Genomic DNA, 22986 nt, shown 5'->3' with positions numbered 1-22986 from the left:
TTTTGTACATACAATCAACATAGAAACGCATCATTTGCTTGACCACGTTCAGCGCAACGATTCAGCTATTGGTTCTTGTAAAGCACATTCCTCACAACGCAGCTCAGCTCCTCTCCAGTGGAAACGCAGCCTAAGTCTTTACATTCTTATGGCTGGATAAAACTAGCTCAATAAATTGGATCACACTAATTTCTGGAGCTGACATAATATTTGTAGTCTAGACGGAAGAAATATAAATTTAACTGGGTTTACGAGCAACGAGACTGTTAATTGTCAAGTTATTGCAGCTAATTGGTTATTATTGGCAGAATTTATACCGACCAACAATGGCGAAGATAAGGGTAACAATTTTGCCAACATATTATTTTGTATAATATTTTATATATCAACATACTAACGTGCTGAGTAGGCGTCAATTTTTAAAGTTTTTGATTATTTTTACTCTACATATTTTATTGTTTTACCAAATAAAGTTTCTGTCTTCTACTATCAGAAAAGTTGATTCCTAGGCAGATGTAAGAATTTGGTCACGTTAAGTCAAACCCATCCGACCGATCACAGCTAACATTGAATTGACATAAGCCGACCAAATGACGTAGGTCCGTCAACCGCCTAGGAATCAATTTCCGCGATGCTACATAATTTCTAACCTAACCTAACCTATCCTATTATATTATGTAGGTATCAATATATATCACAATTTTAAATTCTTAATTTTAAATAATGCAATACAGTTATACCTTCAACAAACATTACTCCAACGACCTTAACACGTTTAGCTGCGATTGCATCAATAGATTATGTATACTAATTTCGTAATTTAGTTAATTGCTATATCTCTACCGGCTAACCAGCTGACCAAGAACGGTTTACGTTTTCTTTTATAACTACTTCAATGAAAATATTAATAGTGTTCTTGTATACTTAGAATTATACCGTAGTATGTTTCTCTCGTTAAAATGTTTACTTGATATTGTATTATTTAAAAGCCTACTTCGCAATTTTATTAATTTAAAAAGAAGCTCTCAAGGTATCTAAAGATGTGAGTAAGGACAGAGCTCAAAATAATAAAACAAAAATGTGTCTCTAATTTTTTTAGTATGAAGCCGCTCCAATGACGTTGTTCGCGCCCGAAATGCAGTTTTAAGTGAGATGAAATGAGAATTATTGGCAGTTACATAGTGAACGCCGCGCGATGCAGGAAAAAGCTCGAAAAGTTAATAATAATTCATTTAAAAATAATATTATTGTTAATAATATTTTAGTAATACATAATATAATATTTTCAAAGTTTGTCTCATATAAACTGATGGATTAGTGACTTTTGTGTGCGTAAAATGTGTAACTTATTGAGTTTGTTGTGTTTTGTGTGTACATGTGTGATTTCAAGTAGTCGGACTATACAGGATAGAAAAAGTCGTAAGTTATTTTAGGTATTTTTAATTAATTGGCTGCATAATTATAGTCATATTATATTTTTATGTAATATTGTATGTACCTATGCTTGAGCCTTATAATATAGAGTAGATTACTACTACTACTAGACCAGTCTTTCCCAACCTTTTTCAGCCACGGACCCTTAGAAAATCAAGCACAGTTTTCACGGACCTCCCTCATAAAATAAACAGCAAAAAATTGGTTAAGGCGATGCCTTAATAATTTGGCGGTAGCGATATCAACTTTTCTCAGCAACTAAGAAATTAAAGTTCATTGTCAGTATAATGTCTTTGTCTTTGAATTACCCATAGCATAACACGATTGGTCAACTTTTATAACACAGAATAATCAATCAAAAAGACCTCTGTAAGAAAAGGGATTCCTATTTCGCCAACAGAGGAGAGTGATTTAAGCTTTCAAAATTTGTATGTACTTACATAGATTGGTTCAAGCATACACTTTAATTTGCCCATAGCTTATACGAAATGTATTTATGGTTTTTAAATTACGCGACAAAAACCATTTTGTCGCTTACGCCCTTTCCATTTTTTGCTGTTCCATTGCTTGTTTTCTATGAGAGGCCGGCGGGCCGGCCTCTCATAGAAAACAAGCAATCTATACAAATCCAACACGGTTTTTTACTTTAACGCGGCGTCACTTTAATGTATGGTCCAAAGATGACAGCGCGAACCACCAGGGGTTCGCGGACCACAGGTTGGGAGACACTGTGCTAGAAAATGGAATTCTCTGGCATACATAATATACAATCCCGAATTTTATAGTAATTCCAGGTGACCCGGTAAACTTCGTATCACTTCCCTGCTATTATTGGGATATCCTTCCCTGGGCGTCTGCGAATTGTTCAAGACTAAAATTAGCCAAATCGGTTCAGCGATTCACGAGATTTAGCAAGACAACAAAAATGAAAATTTATTTTTATTTATATTATGTATATGGACATCTCCAATTATTGTATTGCTATATTTTAGAATTTTTAGATATAGCTTGTATTTTATCAAAATTCAAACTCTTACCAAAAAACAATGAATCTCTATAGAAACTGCTAAATGATAGCGAAACGTTTTATTATTTATAAGATTACGGAAAACGTATTAAAAATACTAGAAGATAGTTCCCTTATCGGGAACTATCTTCTAGTATTTTTATATGATAAGGTATAATATTACGTAGTGTACGCACAGCTATAATATTATGTAGCGAAAACAGGAAAATTAAGAAAAAAAAACCCTGAAAAAAAACTACTAAAAGTAATGAAATAATATTATAGTACCTACAGGTTCCCTAGAACCCTAAAACGGAACCCATAACCAGCTGAATTTTTGTATATTGATAAGTTAATAGTTATTACTTATTACTTACATACTTTTAGAGTAACATTGTCCTACAAATAGAACAATCCATATTTTAGGACCATCAAATCAAAATATTATCTAAATCCTTTCAATCTCTGTTAGCTACCACTTTCGCGATTTTTCGCTGAGGAAATTTTTGTTCATCTTATCTAAATTAACGATTTTTTTAAATGAAATAAGGGGGCAAACAAGCAAACGGGTCACCTGATGGAAAGCAATTTCCGACACCCATGGACACTTGCAGCATCAGAAGAGCTGCAAGTGCGTTGCCGGCCTTTTAAGAGGGAATAGGGTAATAGGGGAGGGTAGGGAAGGGAAGGGAATAGGGGAGGGTAGGGAAGGGAATAGGATAGGGGATTGGGCCTCCGGTAAACTCACTCGGCGAAACACAGCGCAAGCGCTGTTTCACGCCGGTTTTCTGTGAGAACGTGGTATTTCTCCCGTCGAGCCGGCCCATTCATGCCGAAGCATGGCTCTCCCACGTGTAGAAATTAGCTTGATAGTAATAAAGAAAATGTTCTAGGGAACCCCAGCTGTACCAATAGTATATTTTGCTGACTTTAACTTTTAAGAACTCCTTTAAGGAAAAATTGTTTTTACGGTGTGTCGGAGGACCGCCAAGTAAAGTTTAGGGTCAACAATTACACGAACAGCGACTTTTGCATTTTGTATCGCCGCGCTAAGGCGAGAATCGTCTCGTTTCGGTTCGGTGTAAACTGACCCTTGAACTACATATGTATGTGAAATCGGATATTTACATTGGCGTCGGCGCTGCTCCGCGACAAAATCCGTAAATTAGCCAAAACATATAACCGCGTTTAGGCTAAGCACCACCAAAATCGGCGGCAAAAAAATTCAAAACTCATAAAAAAACTAAACAATTCCGCCAATTTTGGCCGCAACGCGGTTATGTGTTTTGACTTTTTTCAGCCCTTACGTAGTACTTAACTATTTAGTAATCTTTGCCGTAGGTACTTCGTTTAAACTGAACAAGGAAACAAAATAGGAACACATATAATACTGCATCAACAGATGATTATGATTCATTTCCTTTTAAAGTTGGTTAAGGTCTTAAGGATATTAAGATGTAGTTGAAACAAAATAATACAAAAAAAATGTTTTACAATCGAAAGTAGAAATACTTGAAGTTTCAGTTTGGCCAAAGTGTGGCCTTTTTCATCAAATTAACATAAATTATTTTTCTTTTTAAAGATAAGAATAACACGATAACAAAAATGAAATTTAAGCCAGCACAATGTACACTATGCTGGCTTAAATTATTAGAAACCCTGCACAGTAAAAAACTTATGAGCAAATCTTCTTAGAAGAAACATAATTACTATGGATTTCGAATTCGTAATCATAAATTATTTATGTTTATTTAAACTTAAGAGTTAAGACCATACGAGACGCTATAGTCTATCTAGACTATGAATTATTATTATTGTCATAAGCATTAGACGAGACATAAAACATATAAAAATAAGTGACAGGAGTTACAACTAACTGTGCAATTAATTACATGTAACAAACTTCCCAATACAAATAGACCTGCTGAATATTTGAAACTGGGAACCAAAGAGCGACCAACGTACTACGCAAAACCACAAACCAATAGAACGCACCATTTACTTAGTAACATAAACTTATTTGCCTTTCACGGTAAGCAGACGCTAGATATTTAAGTCGATTAACATTTAACGACGAATTTGATTGATTAGATCATTTCGCTTAAATTGGTACTATGAGTATTGGTATAATGAATAATTTATTATGATTGCAGTTACAGTTATAATAATACACTAGAGTCTACGAATAATATAGTCACAATAGACATAACTACCAGTAGTTCAACTGCAAAGAGACGGACAGGTTTCAATATCTGTCAAATTCGTCGGGTTTCACTAGTTAACTAGGATTATGAACGGAATGTGCCCCGCGCTGGCTGATATAATTTATTTTTAAATATTTAAAATAAAGAATTCAAAATTGGATTCTGACAATTTTAATCGCATGTGCCAAAACAAACACAACAATACGATCAAAGAGGAACACGTCCAGCGAATATGTCATAGTTTTAAATTCGTAGGTTGAATTTAACAACCCTAGTGACGATTTTCGTCATAATACGTCAAATTTAAAAATTTCAACATCAGTTCTAAGTCGGCATACTCTATCATTCTGTCTACTCTGATATAGTCTTTATTATTCGTAGACTAGAGTAGATACTAGATGTTGACAAGATAAAACTATCCTTTGTTTTTTCTCGGGGCTCAAAGTATTATCTATATTATTTAGGTACTTGACTTGACTACGTCACCGCTTATTAATAAGTTCGGGGGTACTAGTGAGGGTAGTACGGATAGTAGTAGTAGCGGGGCTCGATAGGGTATAAAAGGCGGTGTTTTGGCCGGTGGCGGCACTTGACGGACGTTGTTCGTAGAGTCCACATCCTGAGGATGCTCCGGTGTTGGGGCGAAACGCGCGTCGAGGTTTTCAACCTGCATGGTGGTGAGGGGCCTTGCACGGATTTGCCAACATTATTGCTTGTGTGGTGGTGGTGTTTGCAGGTTCTTGCATGCGAGTGTACATAGGCAGTGTGGGAGGAGGGAGGTGCTGTACGCATGCCTATGCGTACACTCACTCATTTACTTCAAGGTGAAAGTTTATTTCACGGACTATTGCTAAAAAACTAAATTTTAAGCTATGGATTTCCGCAAAGTAACGCCTGATTCCATTAGCTATTAGGTTCTATTCAAAATCGTCCTTGCGGTCTAAGCATGAAGCGATTTAAACAGACAGACAGGCAAACATAGTTTTCGCATTTCTTTTTGCTATGAAAGTGGATTTTACATAGCCAGCGGACCTAAAATGGTCACATTTTGCAATTCCTCTCAAATCAATTCAGTAAATGAATTGTCAAAACTGTCAAACTGACGAATGTCAAATTAGTATCAATTACTAGACATGAATTGCAAGCATTTTGCGGTTTTTAAAAATGAATCATATTATGATTCATAATATTATGATTCTCCAAAGCGACCATTTTAGCGCCGCTGAGCTTGTGACTGACCGGGACCTCTGAAACCCCCGTGACGGGATTTTACACTTGCCCAGCAAGAGGAAATTCTTCGTTCTAGCGATAATAGCTATGATATGTTACAGGAATATGGGATTTACAATTTGTTAATGATCTCAGACTTGAAGTTGTTTTTGGAACGATGTTCCTTATCGCGTGTTCGAAGGCTAGATATGCTAGACAGAACGATATTTGACCTCGACCCTTTTTTATTAGTACCATGGTAGGGGCAGAGGGCGTTGATAGTATTCCTGTGCATCAACTAGTTGGCGTTTTTTGAGAATGATCCGAAGCGTTGTTAGTATTCCTGGGTGTCAATAGATGGCGTTTTTTATATTTTTTTGAGTGTGTGTATAAATTATGTATACAGGTTTTTAGAACATAAGAAATAACTTCGTTCCATTCGGGTGTCCCTTGACACCTCTCAAGTTTTTTTTTATAATTGAAGAAATGAGTGGATGAAGTGGGTAACTAGCATTTTATAACATAAGAGCAGTTACCTATTCATTTTTTCCCTTACAATTTGTACCAATCTAGTAACTTACCTTCATCATCTAACTAATATAATATCCTATACAATATACATAGAATCCACATTGTTTTATTTAAAATCATTTTCCCGGTCCTAACGCCTTCATTCATAGTTACCCGTTTCATTCACTTATGTCTTAAATTAACTAGCTGTCCCGTTATTCTGTAACACCTACTTATTAAATTAAAACATCATAAAAATAAATGTGTCCTCAAAGTTTTTTCAAAATTTCACGTTATCTGATACGATTATTTTAGACTAAAATATCCATACTAATATTATTGTAAATACGAAAGGGTGCCTGTTTATCTGTCTGCATGTCTGTCTGTGTGCCTGTTACCCTTTTACGCCCAAACCGCTGAACCGATTTTGCTGAAATTTATGAAGAAGAATTCATCACGGAAAAATGTACGGTTTCCGCACGATGAACGAGTTTTGGCGCAACGGAGTTGCGAGCATCATCTAATCTAATATAAATTGGTCCAAACTCCAGCCTTTTCTAATTTTAGCGAGACAGTCGAATTGAAATTTATTTAAGCAAATATTAATTCAATAGTTCGTCAGTAAACTTTAGATACCAACTTTCTGCATCTTTGCTTTTCGCATCCCCGGCGGAAAGAGGACATCGGCCGGGGACCGGGTTATATGGACCCCAGGCACAGTAGAGCTACTACGAAACCGTTTTGAGACTCAAACAATCGGACAAGAATGCCGCGTCCTGCTCTAACAACGTCATTTCACGTTTATTAGAGTAGGATGCGGCATTCTCGTTCGATTGTTTCTGTCTCAAAACGGTTTCGTGGTACAGGCCCTGGTTCTAACCACTAAAAATAAATTAAATGAAATGTTACAGATTATCATGCGAAGTCTTCGTTTGACGAGAAGAATAAAGATCACTGGCGGATACAAGCACAGATGACCCTACTGGCAAAGGTACAATATTAGTTATTACTATTACGAGTACCTAGATGACCGAGCTTTGCTCGGTATAGCAAACACTCATTGACTTCGTGTTACTTAATAACGCCATCTGCTTGTCGTTAATACAATTTGTTGCTAACAAAATAGTATTATTATTCGCCAATAGCTGTCAGGAAGAGTCATATTTTTCAGTTTATCGATTATCGATAAAACACGAATAAAAAGACATTTTCTGAAAATGATTCCTAGCTAGATCGATTTATCGCCCCCGAAACCCCCTATATACTAAATTTCATGAAAATCGTTGGAGCCGATTCCGAGATTCCAGTTATATATATATATATATATATATATATATATATATATATATATATATATATATATATATATATATATATATATATATATATATATATATATATATATATATATATATATATATATATATATATATATATATATATATATATATATATATATATATATATATACAAGAATTGCTCGTTTAAAGATGTAAGATAAGATTAGGGCTCCGTCCAAATCCTATAGTACGGTACAGTACATGCATACATCTAAATCTACATCTGAATTAATTAAATTCAGTCGAAAATAAAAACAATATGCATGCCCGATATCGACTACGAGCTGACGACCAAATCGGTCATGTGGCTTCAGCTGTATTAAAACTGCGTTAGCTATAGGTCTACCAGAATATGATGACAAAAAGTGAAAAAAGACATTGACTCTAGCAATACCGGGGTAATTGGAAGTATCAAATCCATACAAATTTAGAAATGCATCTACTTGTCGCGTTGCGGTCTGAATTGACCCTAAATAATTATTAATAGTAGGTATAGGTCTACAAGGATCTGATGGCAAAAAGTGAGAAAAGAAATTGACTCTAGCAATACCGGGGTGATTGGAATAAAACATTTTGATCCTTGTCTGTCCTTATAGCGGCTGATTCTGTATGTGAAACATGCAAATATAAAAAATTATCCAATGATCAAGTACCCACCCACGGAGTCGCAGCTGACGGTAGCTAGTATTCATAGTATAAGTCCCTTATTCATGTTTTTTTTTTTTTTTTTTTTTTTTTAATAAGGGGGCAAACGAGCAAACGGGTCACCTGATGGAAAGCAACTTCCGTCGCCCATGGACACTCGCAGCATCATAAGAGCTGCATGTGCGTTGCCGGCCTTTTAAGAGGGAATAGGGTAATAGGGGAGGGTAGGGAAGGGAATAGGGGAGGGTAGGAAAGGGAATAGGATAGGGGATTGGGCCTCCGGTAAACTCACTCACTCGGCGAAACACAGCGCAAGCGCTGTTTCACGCCGGTTTTCTGTGAGAACGTGGTATTTATCCGGTCGAGCCGGCTCTTTCGTGCCGAAGCATGGCTCTCCCACGTATAAAATGTTACGAAGTTTCCGTTGGGAGGGACTTGATCATGAAAATCTGTTACTAACCCCGGGTCTAAAGGATATATTTTTTTAAATCTGTTATCCAAATTTGCCATCAGATCTTGGTAGACCTATACTTCCCTGAACAACCTTTTCTGATAATCTGCATGCTGGCAGGCCGTGGGTGTGGGTGTAGTGGGGTGGGGAAAAAAAAAGAAAAAAAAATGAAGGTTCAGTGACTTTAATTTTTTTTCTAAACAGTTGCTCTGTGCTTCCTGTGCACCAAAAAAAATGTAAATCGATCGAGTGGTTGGAAGGGGTTGCCAGCGTTAATTAAAAGTAGGATAATTATTATTTTCCTGTGGGTTCAGCTTTGTTGGTTTTTTTTCTGACGCGAGATTAGTTAGTATGTAATCCCAAAAAGATTTCCCTTTTCACATTGAGCTCCATACGTGATATTGCTTTTAAAATGTCATAGGCGTAATTTTTTTTTTCTCTCTGAGTATTGCACAGAAGACAGAACTTTGCATTATTGGCGCATTACATAATATATTTAGAGGGTATTGACAAATGAGAGAGTGCGAGAGACATGAGCCGTAGGCCGTAGCCCTAAACTTGGTTTATGGTTCATATTATTATCTCAGACAATATTTTAAGTCACGACATTGAAACATAGATGGCGCTGGATGTATTGAATCGCCAATAACCATGAAAATACATACAAATAATAATTATTATGCTTTCGCATGGAATGCGTAGTTAATTGGTTAGTACACACACCTTGTCAACATAATATTTTCCTTACCAACAGACACTTAAACTTAGAACACGTGAAACAACGAACGAAATAAAGTTTTTTATTTTTAGTTCGTAATTGAACCAGAATTTAAAACCTTTTTTCAGCTCGACCAGTCCTTCAACATCAATGTCGCCAAGAACGTGATTCTCTTCGTTGGTGATGGCATGAGCATCACCACAGTCGCCGCAGCAAGAGCCTACCTCGGCCAGCAGAAGGGCTACCTTGGAGAAGAACTGAAGCTGAGCTTCGAGTCCTTCCCTTTTACAGGATTAGCTAAGGTGAGGTAAAAGTGACGTAGCATTTAGGTTATGATGGTAGTACAAACAGTGAGTAATCGAAAGTCCAATAGAGTCCTTCCTTTTCACGAGATTGGCGAAAGTATGGTGCAGAATTTTAAAAGTAAGAACTTGGGCTATGATAGTGTAGTCAAAGACTTCTATTTCAGTTTAAATAGAACTTTGAGTCTAGTACAAACAGCAAACTATCGACAGACCAATAGACTCCACCCCTTTTATGGGATTTGCTCAGGTACAAAGTAACGAATATTTCAAAAGTAACGTACCAATTTGGTATTACATAGGATAGTATTAGTAGTTAAGAATTATTTTTGTAAGATGCTAAATACTAAATAAATTAATTTTTCTTTCTTTCTTTCTTTCTTTCATTTGTATTTTGAGCCATTGACTATAATTGTAGTGCAGGCTGCAGCGCAAAAAGCTCAGAATCCGAAATCCAGTTTTCAAAGTTTCTGAAATCGATGGCACTTTCTACGTTTAAGCTTACGAGTATTTCCTATACTAAGGCTAACTATAATAATAATTAAAAAATTAAACCAGCCCAAATACTTTAATATTAACCCTAAATAGTCTATAATTATTATATTTACAAATCGTAATATTCTGCAATAAAATTGATCGTCTAGGTGCCATGTTGATGGAGTTGCAAAGTTTTGGCGCACACACACGATTCAAATAAAATTCCATTAAATTTACAATACAGTAATTAATAAACCATTATAATATACCTCCATCTTTTCAAACAAACATCTTTTCATACAATACCCTGTTATTTACCGAACTGCTAACGTCATTTGTTTATTGTAGAGCGCATACGCTATCAATCATCTGCTAGCGCATACATGCGCTTCAAGTGACATAAAAAAATATTTGAATTACATAATGTTAATGTTTGGGTACTTATATTTTTTACTGATATAAGATCAAAACTATTTTAGGATTTCTTTCTTTTTTATTTGTTGTAAATTCTTAAAAAGTAACAAATTTCAGCAAAATCGGTTCAACGGTTTGGGCGTGAAGAGGTGACAGACAGACAGTTAGACAGATGGACAGACCAAAAGACAGAGACACTTTCGAAATTATAATATTAGTATGGATTGTAAATATTTAAAGTCTGGACTGTTATATTTTATTTACGCACCATACGAACAAAAGGTATAATAAATTTGTCTGCGTATATCTGCATATATATACGCAGACAAAATATATCTGCATATAGCTAAACAAATGAACCAATTTCTGTTACAGATTTTTGGAAGGGAAGGGAAATTTGATGTTGTTATCGCTGACCGCGGGACCAGCGATACTGTCTATCCGTTCGCCTTCATTCATATATACATACAAACAGACACACAAACATTTTCTCGAAAACAAAAAAAAAGTTTTTTCCTTCACTTTTCCTTAGAAACCTTTTTTGTCTACACAGACGTACTGCGTAGACTCTAACGTCGCGGACTCTGCGTGTAGCGGCACGGCCTACCTGTCGGGGGTGAAGGCCAACAGTGGGACCGTGGGCCTCAGCGCCGCCGTCAAGCGCGGGGACTGCCGAGGCCAGAGGGACGCGTCGCATTCTGTGACAGGACTCATGGACTGGGCGCAGAAGTCTGGCAAGACTACAGGTAGTTTCTTCTTTCTTCGTCTTTGTTCTTTTGATGATGTTTATTCAATAATAATAATAGAATACCTTAACTCAATCCAGTTATAATTGTACCTAGCTGTTATATTTTAAGGCCATTTAAGCTCGATTTCTTTCAAATATAGAAACTTCTGCCCTCCTCCTTTTCTTGAATTTAAATCTTATAAACATAAGTTATGCAAGCTTTGCTTCATGACATTAAACTTCATAAACGCCGCATGACTGGAAAAACATCAGTAAAATGATAGGATGCGGCAATTTTCATGCGGACCAGATCCGCGTGCGGACGAGAGACGAAAGTATGGGCGCTTTTCCTCTAATGCGTGTCGCATTAGAGGAAAAGCGCCCATACTCTTTCCAAGCGAACTAGGCTTCTACACATTCCAGTGGCTTAGAGCGTGGCTCTTGGCTCGAAGGTCGTGGGTCCGATTCCTGCGTTAGAAACATGTTATTTCCAAGTTTGGTTAGGTCAATGCAGACTGATCACCTGATTGTCTGACAAGTAAGATGATCCATGCGTCGGATGGGCATGTAACAAGTCGGTCCTGCGCCTGATCTCTCGCCAGTCATGTCGGTCTTCCGTCCAACTGGGTTATGAGAGTAGAAGGAAAGAGTGCTCTTGTGTACTGCGCACACACTTGGGCACTATAAAATTACTCCTGCGTAACTGGCCTGGTTTCAACAAAATGGGGCACCGTCACCGAAACCGATGTGCGAGTTATAAGCGAACTTCTACAGGTCTGGTGACAACAACGCGCGTGACGCACGCGACCCCGGCGGCGGCGTACGCGCACTCCGCCGACCGCAAGTGGGAGGCCGACACACACATGCCGAAGCACGGCCTGCGCTGCGAGGACATCGCCAGCCAGCTCGTCAATGGACACGTGGGCAGTAGGATCGATGTGAGTTCATATTGTATTATTATAAGTAACTATAATTATAGATGACGCCCACAACTCCGTTGCGCCAAATTTCGTTTATACCGCTGGAACCGTACATTTTTTCGGAATAAAAAGTATCATTTTGTATCCTTTCCTGGGACTCAAAGTAAATCTACAAGATGTTAGTGTAAACACCGTTATCCTTGAAACCATCAAATGAGCCCGTCAAAATGAACAACTTTTTCTATGACAACAATGCTGGGAACTCAAAAAAATCCGTCTTCATACCCATACAAATTGCCGATCCGGGCATCCGTATTGGGTATGAAGACGGGTTTTTTTTTGAGTTCGCAGCATTGTTTTGTAGAAAAAGTTGTTCATTTTGACGGGCTCATTTGATGGTTTCAAGGATAACGGTGTTTACACTAACACACTGTATAAGAACCCAGCAAAATCGGTATAGCGGTCTGAGCGTGAAGAGGTAACAGACATATACACACTTTCTCATTTATTATATTAGTATGGACAATTTTAACAATAAACCGACTAAAAACGGTATTTTCTTATCATGGGACCCATCTTTCGGTATCCTCCTTCCAACAAAAAATAATCATCAAAATCAGCTTATAAACTTCGAAGTTATGCATATGTCGCAGCCGACTGGTTTAAATAGCCGTTCAATCAAACAGCTAGCCCTTTGACTGAACAACGCCATTCAATCACACGGCTATACGTCGTTTAGCCGACCTGTTGACTACAACGTTCAGCACTACAGCTAGACGACGCTTAGCCAACTGGTTTAATTGCAAATTAACTAGGGCGACCATTAGCTTAATATGTAATTTGGGAGAATAGGAAATCTTTTTATATTTTTTTGAAAGATTGTTCTCGGATTAAGTTTAATGTAAAAAGTAAAAATAAAAAATTCTGAGGCGTGTTTTGTGACGGTCGCCGGCTGCTGCCGCAGGCGCAGCACAGTCACAGTTCTAACCTAACCTACTTTTGGACTTTCTGGATTGTGTTTGTTTTTGTTTTGGCGGGGGGGACTGCGCCCCCCGAGCCCCCCTTTTATTTGACGACGGTCGCCGGCTGCTGCCGCAGCACGCTCGCTTCGCTCGCTCGGCTCCCTCTGTGTTGTGGTCTAAGGTCTAACCTAACCTAACCAACTTTTGGACTTTCTGGATTGTTTTTTTTTTTATGAAATAAGGGGGCAACGAGCAAACGGGTCACCTGATGGAAAGCAAATTCCGTCGCCCATAGACACTCGCAGCATCAGAAAAGGTGCAAGTGCGTTGCCGGCCTTTTAAGAGGGAATAGGGTAATAGGGGAGGGTAGGGAAGGGAAGGGAAGGGAAGGGAATAGTTGAGGGTAGGGAAGGGAATAAGGTAGGGGTTAGGGGATTGGGCCTCCGGTAAACTCACTCACCCGGCAAAATACAGCGCAAGCGTTGTTTCTCGCCGGTTTTCTGTGAGAACGTGGTATTTAACCGGTCGAGCCGGCCCATTCGTGCCGAAGCATGGCTCTCCCACGTATTGTGTTTGTTTTTGTTGTGACGGGGGCTGTGCTGCGTCCATCCATCCATTTCATAATCCCGTAATTTCTCCTCGAATATTTGTTGAAATTTTGATTCACTCGTATGTGCCTCCACAATTTTTGTCTCTTTAATAACACTTGTAACTTTTATTAACTACTTTATTTCCGAAAAACAACCACAAACACCAACAAACACCTGCTAGTTGAGGCCATATTGTAAATAAAACGCACCTAGCGCTGCTGCGGTGCGCGCTGAACTACTTCAATTAGACGGCGGCTTTTGAATCAGCTGTAGTGTTGAACGTTTTGAGCGACTAAAATATTCAATATAAAAGCTAGACGTGTGATTGAATGGCGTTGTTCAGTCAAAGGGCTAGCTGTTTGATTGAACGGCTATTTAAGCCAGTCGGCTGCGACACATATACCTATATCAAATTGAGAAACCTCCTTTTTTGAAGGTCGATCAAAACACATCGTCATCGTACTGTTACATGCCTAGTTAGTTAGTACAATTCGTTTACTTAGCATTTCTATCCATATTTTTCCTATTGCGTTGCAGTTTTCGTTTAGTATTCATTCTAGTTCAATTTCTCAATGATCTCCGTCAGTTAGATTCTGGAAGCCGGGCAAGTAAGGTGTGGGAAGCCGTAGTAAAGTGTAACTAATTTAATTTTGGGTTAATAAATTAGTTTAGGGTGAACTTTTGTTTTTTTTTAAAGTGACACAGACGGTGCTGCAAAACAGTACGTTATTATTTCCATATCTTCAGTAAAACGTTCACCTGCAGCGGGTACAAGTTCATTAACACTCTTGGTGAAACTCGTGTTTGTCGCCAGATAACGTCATTGTGTTGCAAAATCATGATACATACATAATATTTATTATTATGATTATAATAACAACTAGCTGTCCCGGTAAACGTTATTTTGCCATATAAAGTGTTTCATCCATATTATTTTATTGAAGTGACTAAATAAGTATGCGACTATGGCAACGTCCATCGCCATCCCGTCGCTCAAACAATGGTCGCCGTTAGTCTCGAGTTGTAATAATTTACTATTATTTATTCAACAAAATATGCAAATATAAATATAATAAAAAGTAGCCAGTACCCGATTCTCAGAGCTACTGAATATGCATATGGTAAAAATTAGTAAAGCCGTTTCGAAGGAGTACGGTAACTAACAATGTGGCACGACCACGAGAATTTTATACAGTGTGTAACAAAAATAAGTGATAATACTTTAGGGTGTGTACGTGTTCCTTGTAGAGAGTTCACTGTGAAAGTAGCAGTGCTGAAAGACGAAATTTTTTTTTCACTTTTGTATGGGCAAGGGCCCGAGCGTCACGAGTTTCCCCATACAAAAGTGAAAAAATAAATTGGTTTTTCAGTGCTGCTACTTTCACAGTGAACTCTCTACAAGGCACACGTACACACCCTAAAGTATTATCACTTATTTTTGTTACACCCTGTATACAGGGTGTAACAAAAATAAGTGATAATGATTTAAGACCAATTTTTTTTTTTTCACTTTCGTGTGGGGAAACTCGTGACGCTCGGACCCTTGCCCATACAAAAGTGAAAATTTTTTTTCGTCTTTCAGTGCTGCTACTTTCCCAGTGAACTTTAACACGAACACCCTAAAGTATTATCACTTATTTTTGTTACACACTGTATATGGGATAATTATTATAATACAAGATGACGCTGACAATCTCGTAGCGCCAAAATTTGTTTATCTCGCCGGAACCGTACATTTTTGCCGCAAAGAAAGTGCTAGGATTTTCTATGCGGGAAAAGTGTCCTTTCCCGGGACTTAAGAGGATATACCAGGGGCTAGAGAAATTAATAATAAGTACGTGTAATATCTATAGCTGTCTCCCTTATCTCAAGCCTATACCGCAGAACGCGATAGAGACAACTGCAGAAAATCCAGAAAATCAACGATTCGTTGTCCCCTGATTCCTTCTCCAAAACTTAACCGATTTAAGTACTTTTTTCATTAAAGATTAAAGAAAGGCTTGAGCTGTGTTCCTATGCTTTACTTTTTTTGAAATAATCTAGCCAAATATGTTTTCTGGATGTTTGAACACAGCGGAAAATCTGGCCATTTTTTTGGGTTTTTGAACGTTCATATCTTATTAAATAATTAAATTATGAAAAAAAAGAAAACATAGGGACATTGTATTAGTGGCTGTTGATATTCAGGAAAAAAATTATAACTCTACTAGCATTATCCAGGAAACAGTTTTTATGGAACATTTTATGGAAAACAACGTTTGTATGGAAAAAAGGGCGGTGTGGACTCCTCTTAAAGTATCTATTATGTCAAATATCAAATATGAATTATTATAATAGAGCTTGAAGTGGTAACAGATGCACGTATTTCGCATTTATAAGTAGTTTAGTATAGATTAGTGTTATGTATCATACAAAAACCCCATGCAATTACATCCTAGTTAAAATTAACTTCACAAGTTACTGTTACTACGATACTGAGTTACCAAACTAAAAATTAACACCGACTTGTGAAAAACTAATCTATACTAATATTATAATTGGGAAGAGTTTGTTTGTTTGTTTGTTTATACGCGCTAATCTCAGGAATGATCCGATTTGAAAAATTCTTTTAGTGATAGTTAGCCCATTTATTGAGGAAGGCTATAGGCTATATTTTATTACGCTAAGACTTATAGGAGCGAAGAAATAGAGGAAAGTGTGAAAAAAACGGAAGAAATTATTTGAAATGGCTTATTTGAACGCGCTAATCTCAGGAACTACTGGTCCGATTTGAAAAATTATTTCAGTGTTAGACAGCCCATTTATCGTGTATCCGAAAATGTGCGGTTCCCACACAATATACTTTTCTGATTTGCGCGTAAACGACTCAATCGATGTACGGGAAGAACTTTACTATAAACCAAAGTCCACGCGGACGAAGTCGCGGGCAACAGCTAGTAACATAATAATATGAGTCACATACAAGTTCTTGTATTTTTGTATCGAGCACGTTTTAGTATAGCTGTTTAGAGCCGATTGACACAACAATCTGTATAGAATGTATACCTGGAATATAGGTACGTCTAAACATGACTCATCTTATTATATCATCTCCTTTGGTCGTGGAAAAAACAGACACAATAGCTTATCTATTATTATCAAGGGCGCATCCAGGGGGGGGGGCGGGGTCATGGAGGTCATGACTTGACTACGTCGCGCGTCGTTTGCTCGAATTTTGTCAGTTCAACGTAATAATTACGTAATTCACTTATTTCGTGATCTGAGTTTGACATAACACAATTTAAGTAGGTCTGCCATCTGCCTATCATGGATCAGCTTCTCTGATAGTACAATAATTATATAATTACAGGTTGTTCTTGGAGGTGGCAGACAGAATTTCCTCCCAAACAAAGTAGCCAACGGCAGCGAAGCTGGCCACAGAGGTGACGGCAGAAACCTCATCCAAGAATGGCTACAGAAGAGAGAACGACTAGGTGCAGTGCCAAAATACATCAGCACGAAAGAAGAACTTCTGAATATAGAAGATAACTACGATAGCCTTCTTGGTCTCTTCTCTTCTGACCATATGCCTTATAATCTGGAGTCTAATGGTGAACCCAGCCTGGCTGATATGACGGAAGCGGCTATCAGAATTTTGTCCAAAAACAAGAACGGGTACTTTTTGTTTGTTGAAGGTAAGTTTTTGGATGATAATATCTCTTTAGTAGAGAAATAATAAACCTACAAGATGATTGTACAGCATATAATATGTGCCTATACATTTGAGCCCAAAATGCATTTTAATAGCAATTGTATTATAGCGATTACTCATATTATTGAGTATTATAATTTATATATAAAATATATTAAGTATAATCAATAATGTAACATGAAACCTTTGATTAACTGTCTAAAATATCTAAATATTGTTTACTAGAAAATTCTAGTTCTGTAAATACACTACAGACACGAAGCTGGTGAATTTTCGTAGGCAGGTACTTAGTAGTTTTTTTAATCCAATCACATTTTTCAATATCGTTATTGGTAAGTTGTGACTAATCTTTGCATACTGCGGCTGTGAGTCACAGTAGAGTGTTACTAATTCTCCTGATTAACCTTTTCTTCAAATACCGGACACATCGGTACATATCAATAGTGATTCAACCTGCTAAGTCTATATTAATCAACGAAAATAAAACGTATAAAATCCACCAAAAAGGGCGAGAATTGAGATTTTGTGCAGGTGCTAATATTTAGAATAGTTTTTAGAAATAAGCTGCTTGGACCTCAGTTGTTTACATTTTTTTTATCCATAAATATGATAATTAATTGTTGTTTTTGTTAGAATCGTATTTTTAAGAATCTGATATAAAAATAAAATTATAATTAATTAAATATTATATTTGGCTCATTTAGATGCGAAACGATCGTTCGGACGATTTTTAAGGATCTGGCAGTTTAGTCCTGCCACGAACAAAAGTATTATTATTATTAGGTTTATGTTACTAATTTTCCAGGATATTTTTTTCCAGGATAATTTTCCAGGATATAATTATTATTATTAGGTTTATATTACAAATTTTCCAGGAAGGACGATTTAGTCCACCATGAGAGCTAAATATAAAAAATTCTCTTTTTGATTTCCTAATTTAATCAAATTCACAGGAAATTACAAGATTGAATCCGACTTCCAACATAGTAAGCAATAATAAAAATTATTTTATCGCGGGCTTTGAGCACGGCGATCGAATATAAAAAAATCGTAACTAAAATAAACCTAATGGCGCATTTTCACTGGTCGATAGGGCCCGCATGCGGGGTGCGGGAGATTTCTGAAACGCATGCCACGACCAATAAAAATGCGCCATTAGTTGTCATAGAGTCAGCGTAATATGCTGTATACCGTACGAAAATGCGCTCTAACACCTTGCCGTCCATCGTCTAACGTCGTTCAGTTGCAGACTTCGGCACGGTGTTTGTGTGCGTACGACTAGAGGTATGCGAATTGTAATTGCATTAATTGATAAAAATTTGCTATTCAATAGCTATACCGCGGCAGTCCACGAGTGCCACACGTATTTTTTTATTTTATTCTAACGTATCCTTTGCATTGTGTTGTGTGATGTACCATCAATGAAATTGGTTCATAAACTGTTGTCAGATCTACGTCATTTGGATTAATAATGTGTCAATTCAACCGACGATGAGACGATGCGACCAAACTACAAGGCCGGCAACGCACTTGCAGCTCTTATGATGCTGCGAGTGTCCATGGGCGATGGAAGTTGCTTTCCATCAGGTGACCCGTTTGCTCGTTTGCCCCCTTATTTCATAAAAAAAACTGCCTATGAATCAACTTCTCTGATAGAAAATAAACGTTTCTTACATTTCAGGAGGTAGAATAGACACGGCGCACCACGAGACCAAAGCCCGGAAGGCTCTGGACGAGACGGTGGAGTTCGCCAAGGCCGTGGAGGCGGCGACGAGGCTGGTGGATGACCAGACGCTGGTAGTGGTGACGGCAGACCATAGCCACACCATGACGTACAGCGGGTACAGCAAGCGGGGATCAGATATACTCGGCCTCGCCAAGTCTAAGGTAAGAGTGACTGATTAAGGCTACTTGATACCCTAAGGCCTAAGCAATCCATGCCTGTGGGCCTTATCCGTATATCAACTAGAATCGGTCTTTGAACTTTTACTCTTCTGTTGCCCTGAGGGGGCCGGGGTCGTGATTCCCTAGACAATTGCTTAATTTGATTAAGCGGGTTAATCTGTCACTGAGGGGCGTGTGGACGAAGCCGGTAAATTACGGACAAAATATGTAAGATACCTTTTGGATGAAAAAATGATTGAGAAAACTTATTTAGTTTTATCAATTGTGAACCCTGATCATTCTAGTCCCCATATTTATCGCACTCAATTCAGGTAGAATAGGCTACAAAATGGTCCCTTAAAGTGATTCATCCGAGTGAGCTCATAACCGCCGCGCTTCTCATCAGAATCACACAACAGTTGACAAAACTTGCTACCGAATTCGGGTTTAGATAGAAAATGTTTCTAAGTTATTTTGTTCATACTCGCCGCTCATTCCGTTGCTAGATTTTCCCTTTTTTGTTTTAATAATATCCTGGTGATTGCATTAAATCCATAACAACATGTTTGAGACTATCTGTAATATCGTAGCATTGGACAGAATATCTTTAGAGGCGACTTCTTTAATAGTGTTTTCAGGTATAATTTGTCAACAGCTAGTTTAGCACCATTAAGGCCTCAGCCTCAAATTTTGCGGGCAGCGTGGTGAGAGCGGTGATGGTGGAAGGTTCCATAATAATCTTTACATTAGAAGGCGCCGCTACCGCGCCGCTGTCCGCTGGTTTCGAATCTGAGGCCTGAGGGTTATCTACTGTTTTGGCTCAATATCTCTCAAATCTTGCGCATATTCTAACAGGTTTAGCTAATTTTGCTCATTTTTAACAGCTTTGTCATTGTCGTTGTTTTCAGTTCAATACGTCCGACTACCTGCCCTACACGACGCTGAGCTACGCGAACGGCCCCGGCTACAAGCCGCACCAGGACTTCCACAGGCACAACCTCATGCTGGATGACATAAGTAACAGCTTTTGATTCTTTGAATACTCTAATTTAGATGTGAACGTCAAGCTAAATTCTATTAGAGGCAACCCTTAAAGTTTAATACTGATGGTGTCTGGCATTGGGAAGCAACTGTCACGTAGTTTTCTTTGGGATAGCTCTGGGAATCTCGACTTCCACTTGTTGCGCTGCTTTTGCTAACACTTACGACAGTTGCTTCCCACTGCCAGACACCCTTCAAGACTAAAAGTTCAAGACTGAACACATGTCTGGCATTGGGAAGCAACTGTCATAAACTGTTATACGTGGGAGAGCCATGCTTTGGCACGAATGGGCCAGCTCGACCGGATAAACACCACGTTCTCACAGAAAACCGACATGAAACAGCGCTTGCGCTGTGTTTCGCCGAGTGAGTGAGTTTACCGGAGGCCCAATCCCCTAACCCCTACCCTATTCCCTTCCTTACCCTCAACTATTCCCTTCCCTTCCCTTCCCTACCCTCCCCTATTACCCTATTCCCTCTTGAAAGGCCGGCAACGCACTTGCAACTCTTCTGATGCTGCGAGTGTCCATGGGCGACGGAAGTTGCTTTCCATCAGGTGACCCGTTTGCTCGTTTGCCCCCTTATTCATAAAAAAAAAACGTTCTTGCCTCTATAGCGGACATGTATATACAACTTTTAGCTTTTAAAAAATGAAGATCCTGCCTGCATATGGCTCTTAGGGCACTACTGCTACATCATGACGCTTTAGTGGTCCAGTGGTTTAGAGCACGTGGCTCTTGACTCGGAACTCGCGAGTTCGATTCCCGCGTTGGAGACATGTTATTTTCAAGTTTGGTTAGGACAATGCACGCTGATCACCTGATTATCTGATAAGTAAGATGATCCATGCGTCAGATGGGTATGTAAAAAGTCGGTCCTGCACCTGATCCCTAGCCAGTCGTGTCGGTCCCACTGGGCTATGACTTATGAGAGAGGAATAGAGAGTGGTCTTGTGTACGCACATACTTGGAAACTAAAAAAATACTCCTGCGTAACTGGCCTGGTTTTCCACCAGCCACCATCACCATCTGAGAGTAAATATCATTCATACTTCCAGGTAACCTCAACTACACCTACCCGTCTCTAGTGCCGACTGCCAGGGAGACGCACGGCGGGGAGGACGTGGCGGTGTTCGCCCAGGGACCCTGGGCCCACCTGTTCACGGGGAGCTATGAGCAGAACTATCTCCCGCACGCCATCGCCTACGCCGCCTGTATCGGCGACGGGAGACTCAGCTGTGACAATTGAAGAAGTGGATGAATCGCCCACTTGCTAGCTTATTTTTGCATAAATAGAGGCTTTAGGACTGGGTGAAAATGTGGGTTATATGTATAGCTAGATAGATATATTTAGCTAGGTAATACGCTAGATAATGAAGTAGGTATAGATCTACCAGAATCTGATGGCTGATGGTCTGTTTCAATTTTATATTTGCATGTTTCACACACAGTCATAATAAGCAGCTATAGAAAAAAAAGGATCAAAATGTTTTATTCCTATCACCCCGGTATTGCTAAAGTCAATTTATTTTCTCACTTTTTGCCATCAGATTCTGGTAGACATATAAGTTACAAGATTTGTTAAAATTATATTATGTTGTATAATGTTAGTTACCGACTTCATCCACCTATGTCTTCAATTAAAAAAGAAACAGCGACCAGCAAAGACCAGCGATTTTATTAATCTTAAGAAAGATGGAGGAATAGAAACTTTTACCAACGCAATAACGTCCGTACAAGTGACCAAAAATATAAAGAACGAGCTTTTGCCCGCGGCTTCGCTCGCGTTAAGAAGTATTATTATATACAAACTTTCATGCCCTATTTGAACCCCTTGGGGATGGAATTTATCAAAATCCTTTCTTAGCGGATGCCTACGTTATAACATCTACTTGCATGCCAAATTTCTGCCCGATCCGTCCAGTGGTTTGGGCTGTGCGTTGATAGATCACTATGTCAATCAGTCAGTCACCTTTGAGTTTTATATATATAGACTAAAGAAATCACCACACGAATTATGGTAATATTATTTTGTGTCTTTCTGTCCACATAATATTAACATGTATTTGTTTGTATGGCTGGCTTATATTATTGTAATCTGTATAAATCCATCACGTCATATGTAAACGGGCACTGGAATGCAATTCAATGCATTCTGGTAAAAAAATTCTGCACCTATCTCATACATTTACTGTCCCTCGGGCTCCCTTAGATCAAAGAGTTTTCAATTTTCATATTCTGTTCATCAAAGGGCATCAAAGGGTTTCATGTTCAACCTATAGTTCTTTTAATTCGTGTGAAACAGAGACCAGCCATTGTGAAACATTACAATACTACTGAGGTATACAAAATTTTAAACAATATAAAATAGATAAAGGTCGCTTGCCCAGTGATTGAAATAATTCTTTACTTTTTTGTTTAGTAATTAATAATTAGTATACTATATTTTGTATTTTTATATA

General features: G+C 38.2%; 1 protein-coding gene and 1 long non-coding RNA gene across 2 annotated transcripts; one reads left to right on the top strand and one right to left on the bottom strand.

Moving 5' to 3' along the window:
- Positions 1-25: 25 nt before the first annotated feature.
- On the bottom strand, positions 26-20057 carry LOC121733097. Its single transcript, XR_006036500.1, has 3 exons — positions 20047-20057; positions 15064-15068; positions 26-136 (listed from the first exon to the last, which is right to left on the bottom strand). It is a non-coding gene; the product is annotated as an uncharacterized LOC121733097 (long non-coding RNA).
- On the top strand, positions 1311-21947 carry LOC121733096 (membrane-bound alkaline phosphatase-like). Its single transcript, XM_042123243.1, has 9 exons — positions 1311-1419; positions 7275-7354; positions 9646-9819; positions 11264-11456; positions 12212-12375; positions 17259-17583; positions 19282-19487; positions 20393-20501; positions 21583-21947. The coding sequence occupies exons 1-9, from the start codon at positions 1338-1340 to the stop codon at positions 21771-21773; spliced, it is 1524 nt and encodes a 507-aa protein (XP_041979177.1). The 5' UTR covers positions 1311-1337; the 3' UTR covers positions 21774-21947.
- The last annotated feature ends 1039 nt before the right edge of the window (positions 21948-22986 follow it).

The sequence above is a fragment of the Aricia agestis genome, chromosome 13 (genome assembly GCF_905147365.1).
Source record: "Aricia agestis chromosome 13, ilAriAges1.1, whole genome shotgun sequence".
NCBI classification, from domain to species: domain Eukaryota; kingdom Metazoa; phylum Arthropoda; class Insecta; order Lepidoptera; family Lycaenidae; genus Aricia; species Aricia agestis.
This window is presented reverse-complemented; position numbering and strand designations above follow the sequence as displayed.

Excerpts from the sequence above, each read along its gene's own strand:
- LOC121733096 (XM_042123243.1), top strand. The coding sequence starts at position 1,338 with ATGTGTAACTTATTGAGTTTGTTGTGTTTTGTGTGTACATGTGTGATT. Across the intron at positions 7,355-9,645 it reads AGATGACCCTACTGGCAAAG|CTCGACCAGTCCTTCAACAT; the intron begins GTACAATATTAG and ends ACCTTTTTTCAG. Across the intron at positions 11,457-12,211 it reads GAAGTCTGGCAAGACTACAG|GTCTGGTGACAACAACGCGC; the intron begins GTAGTTTCTTCT and ends GAACTTCTACAG.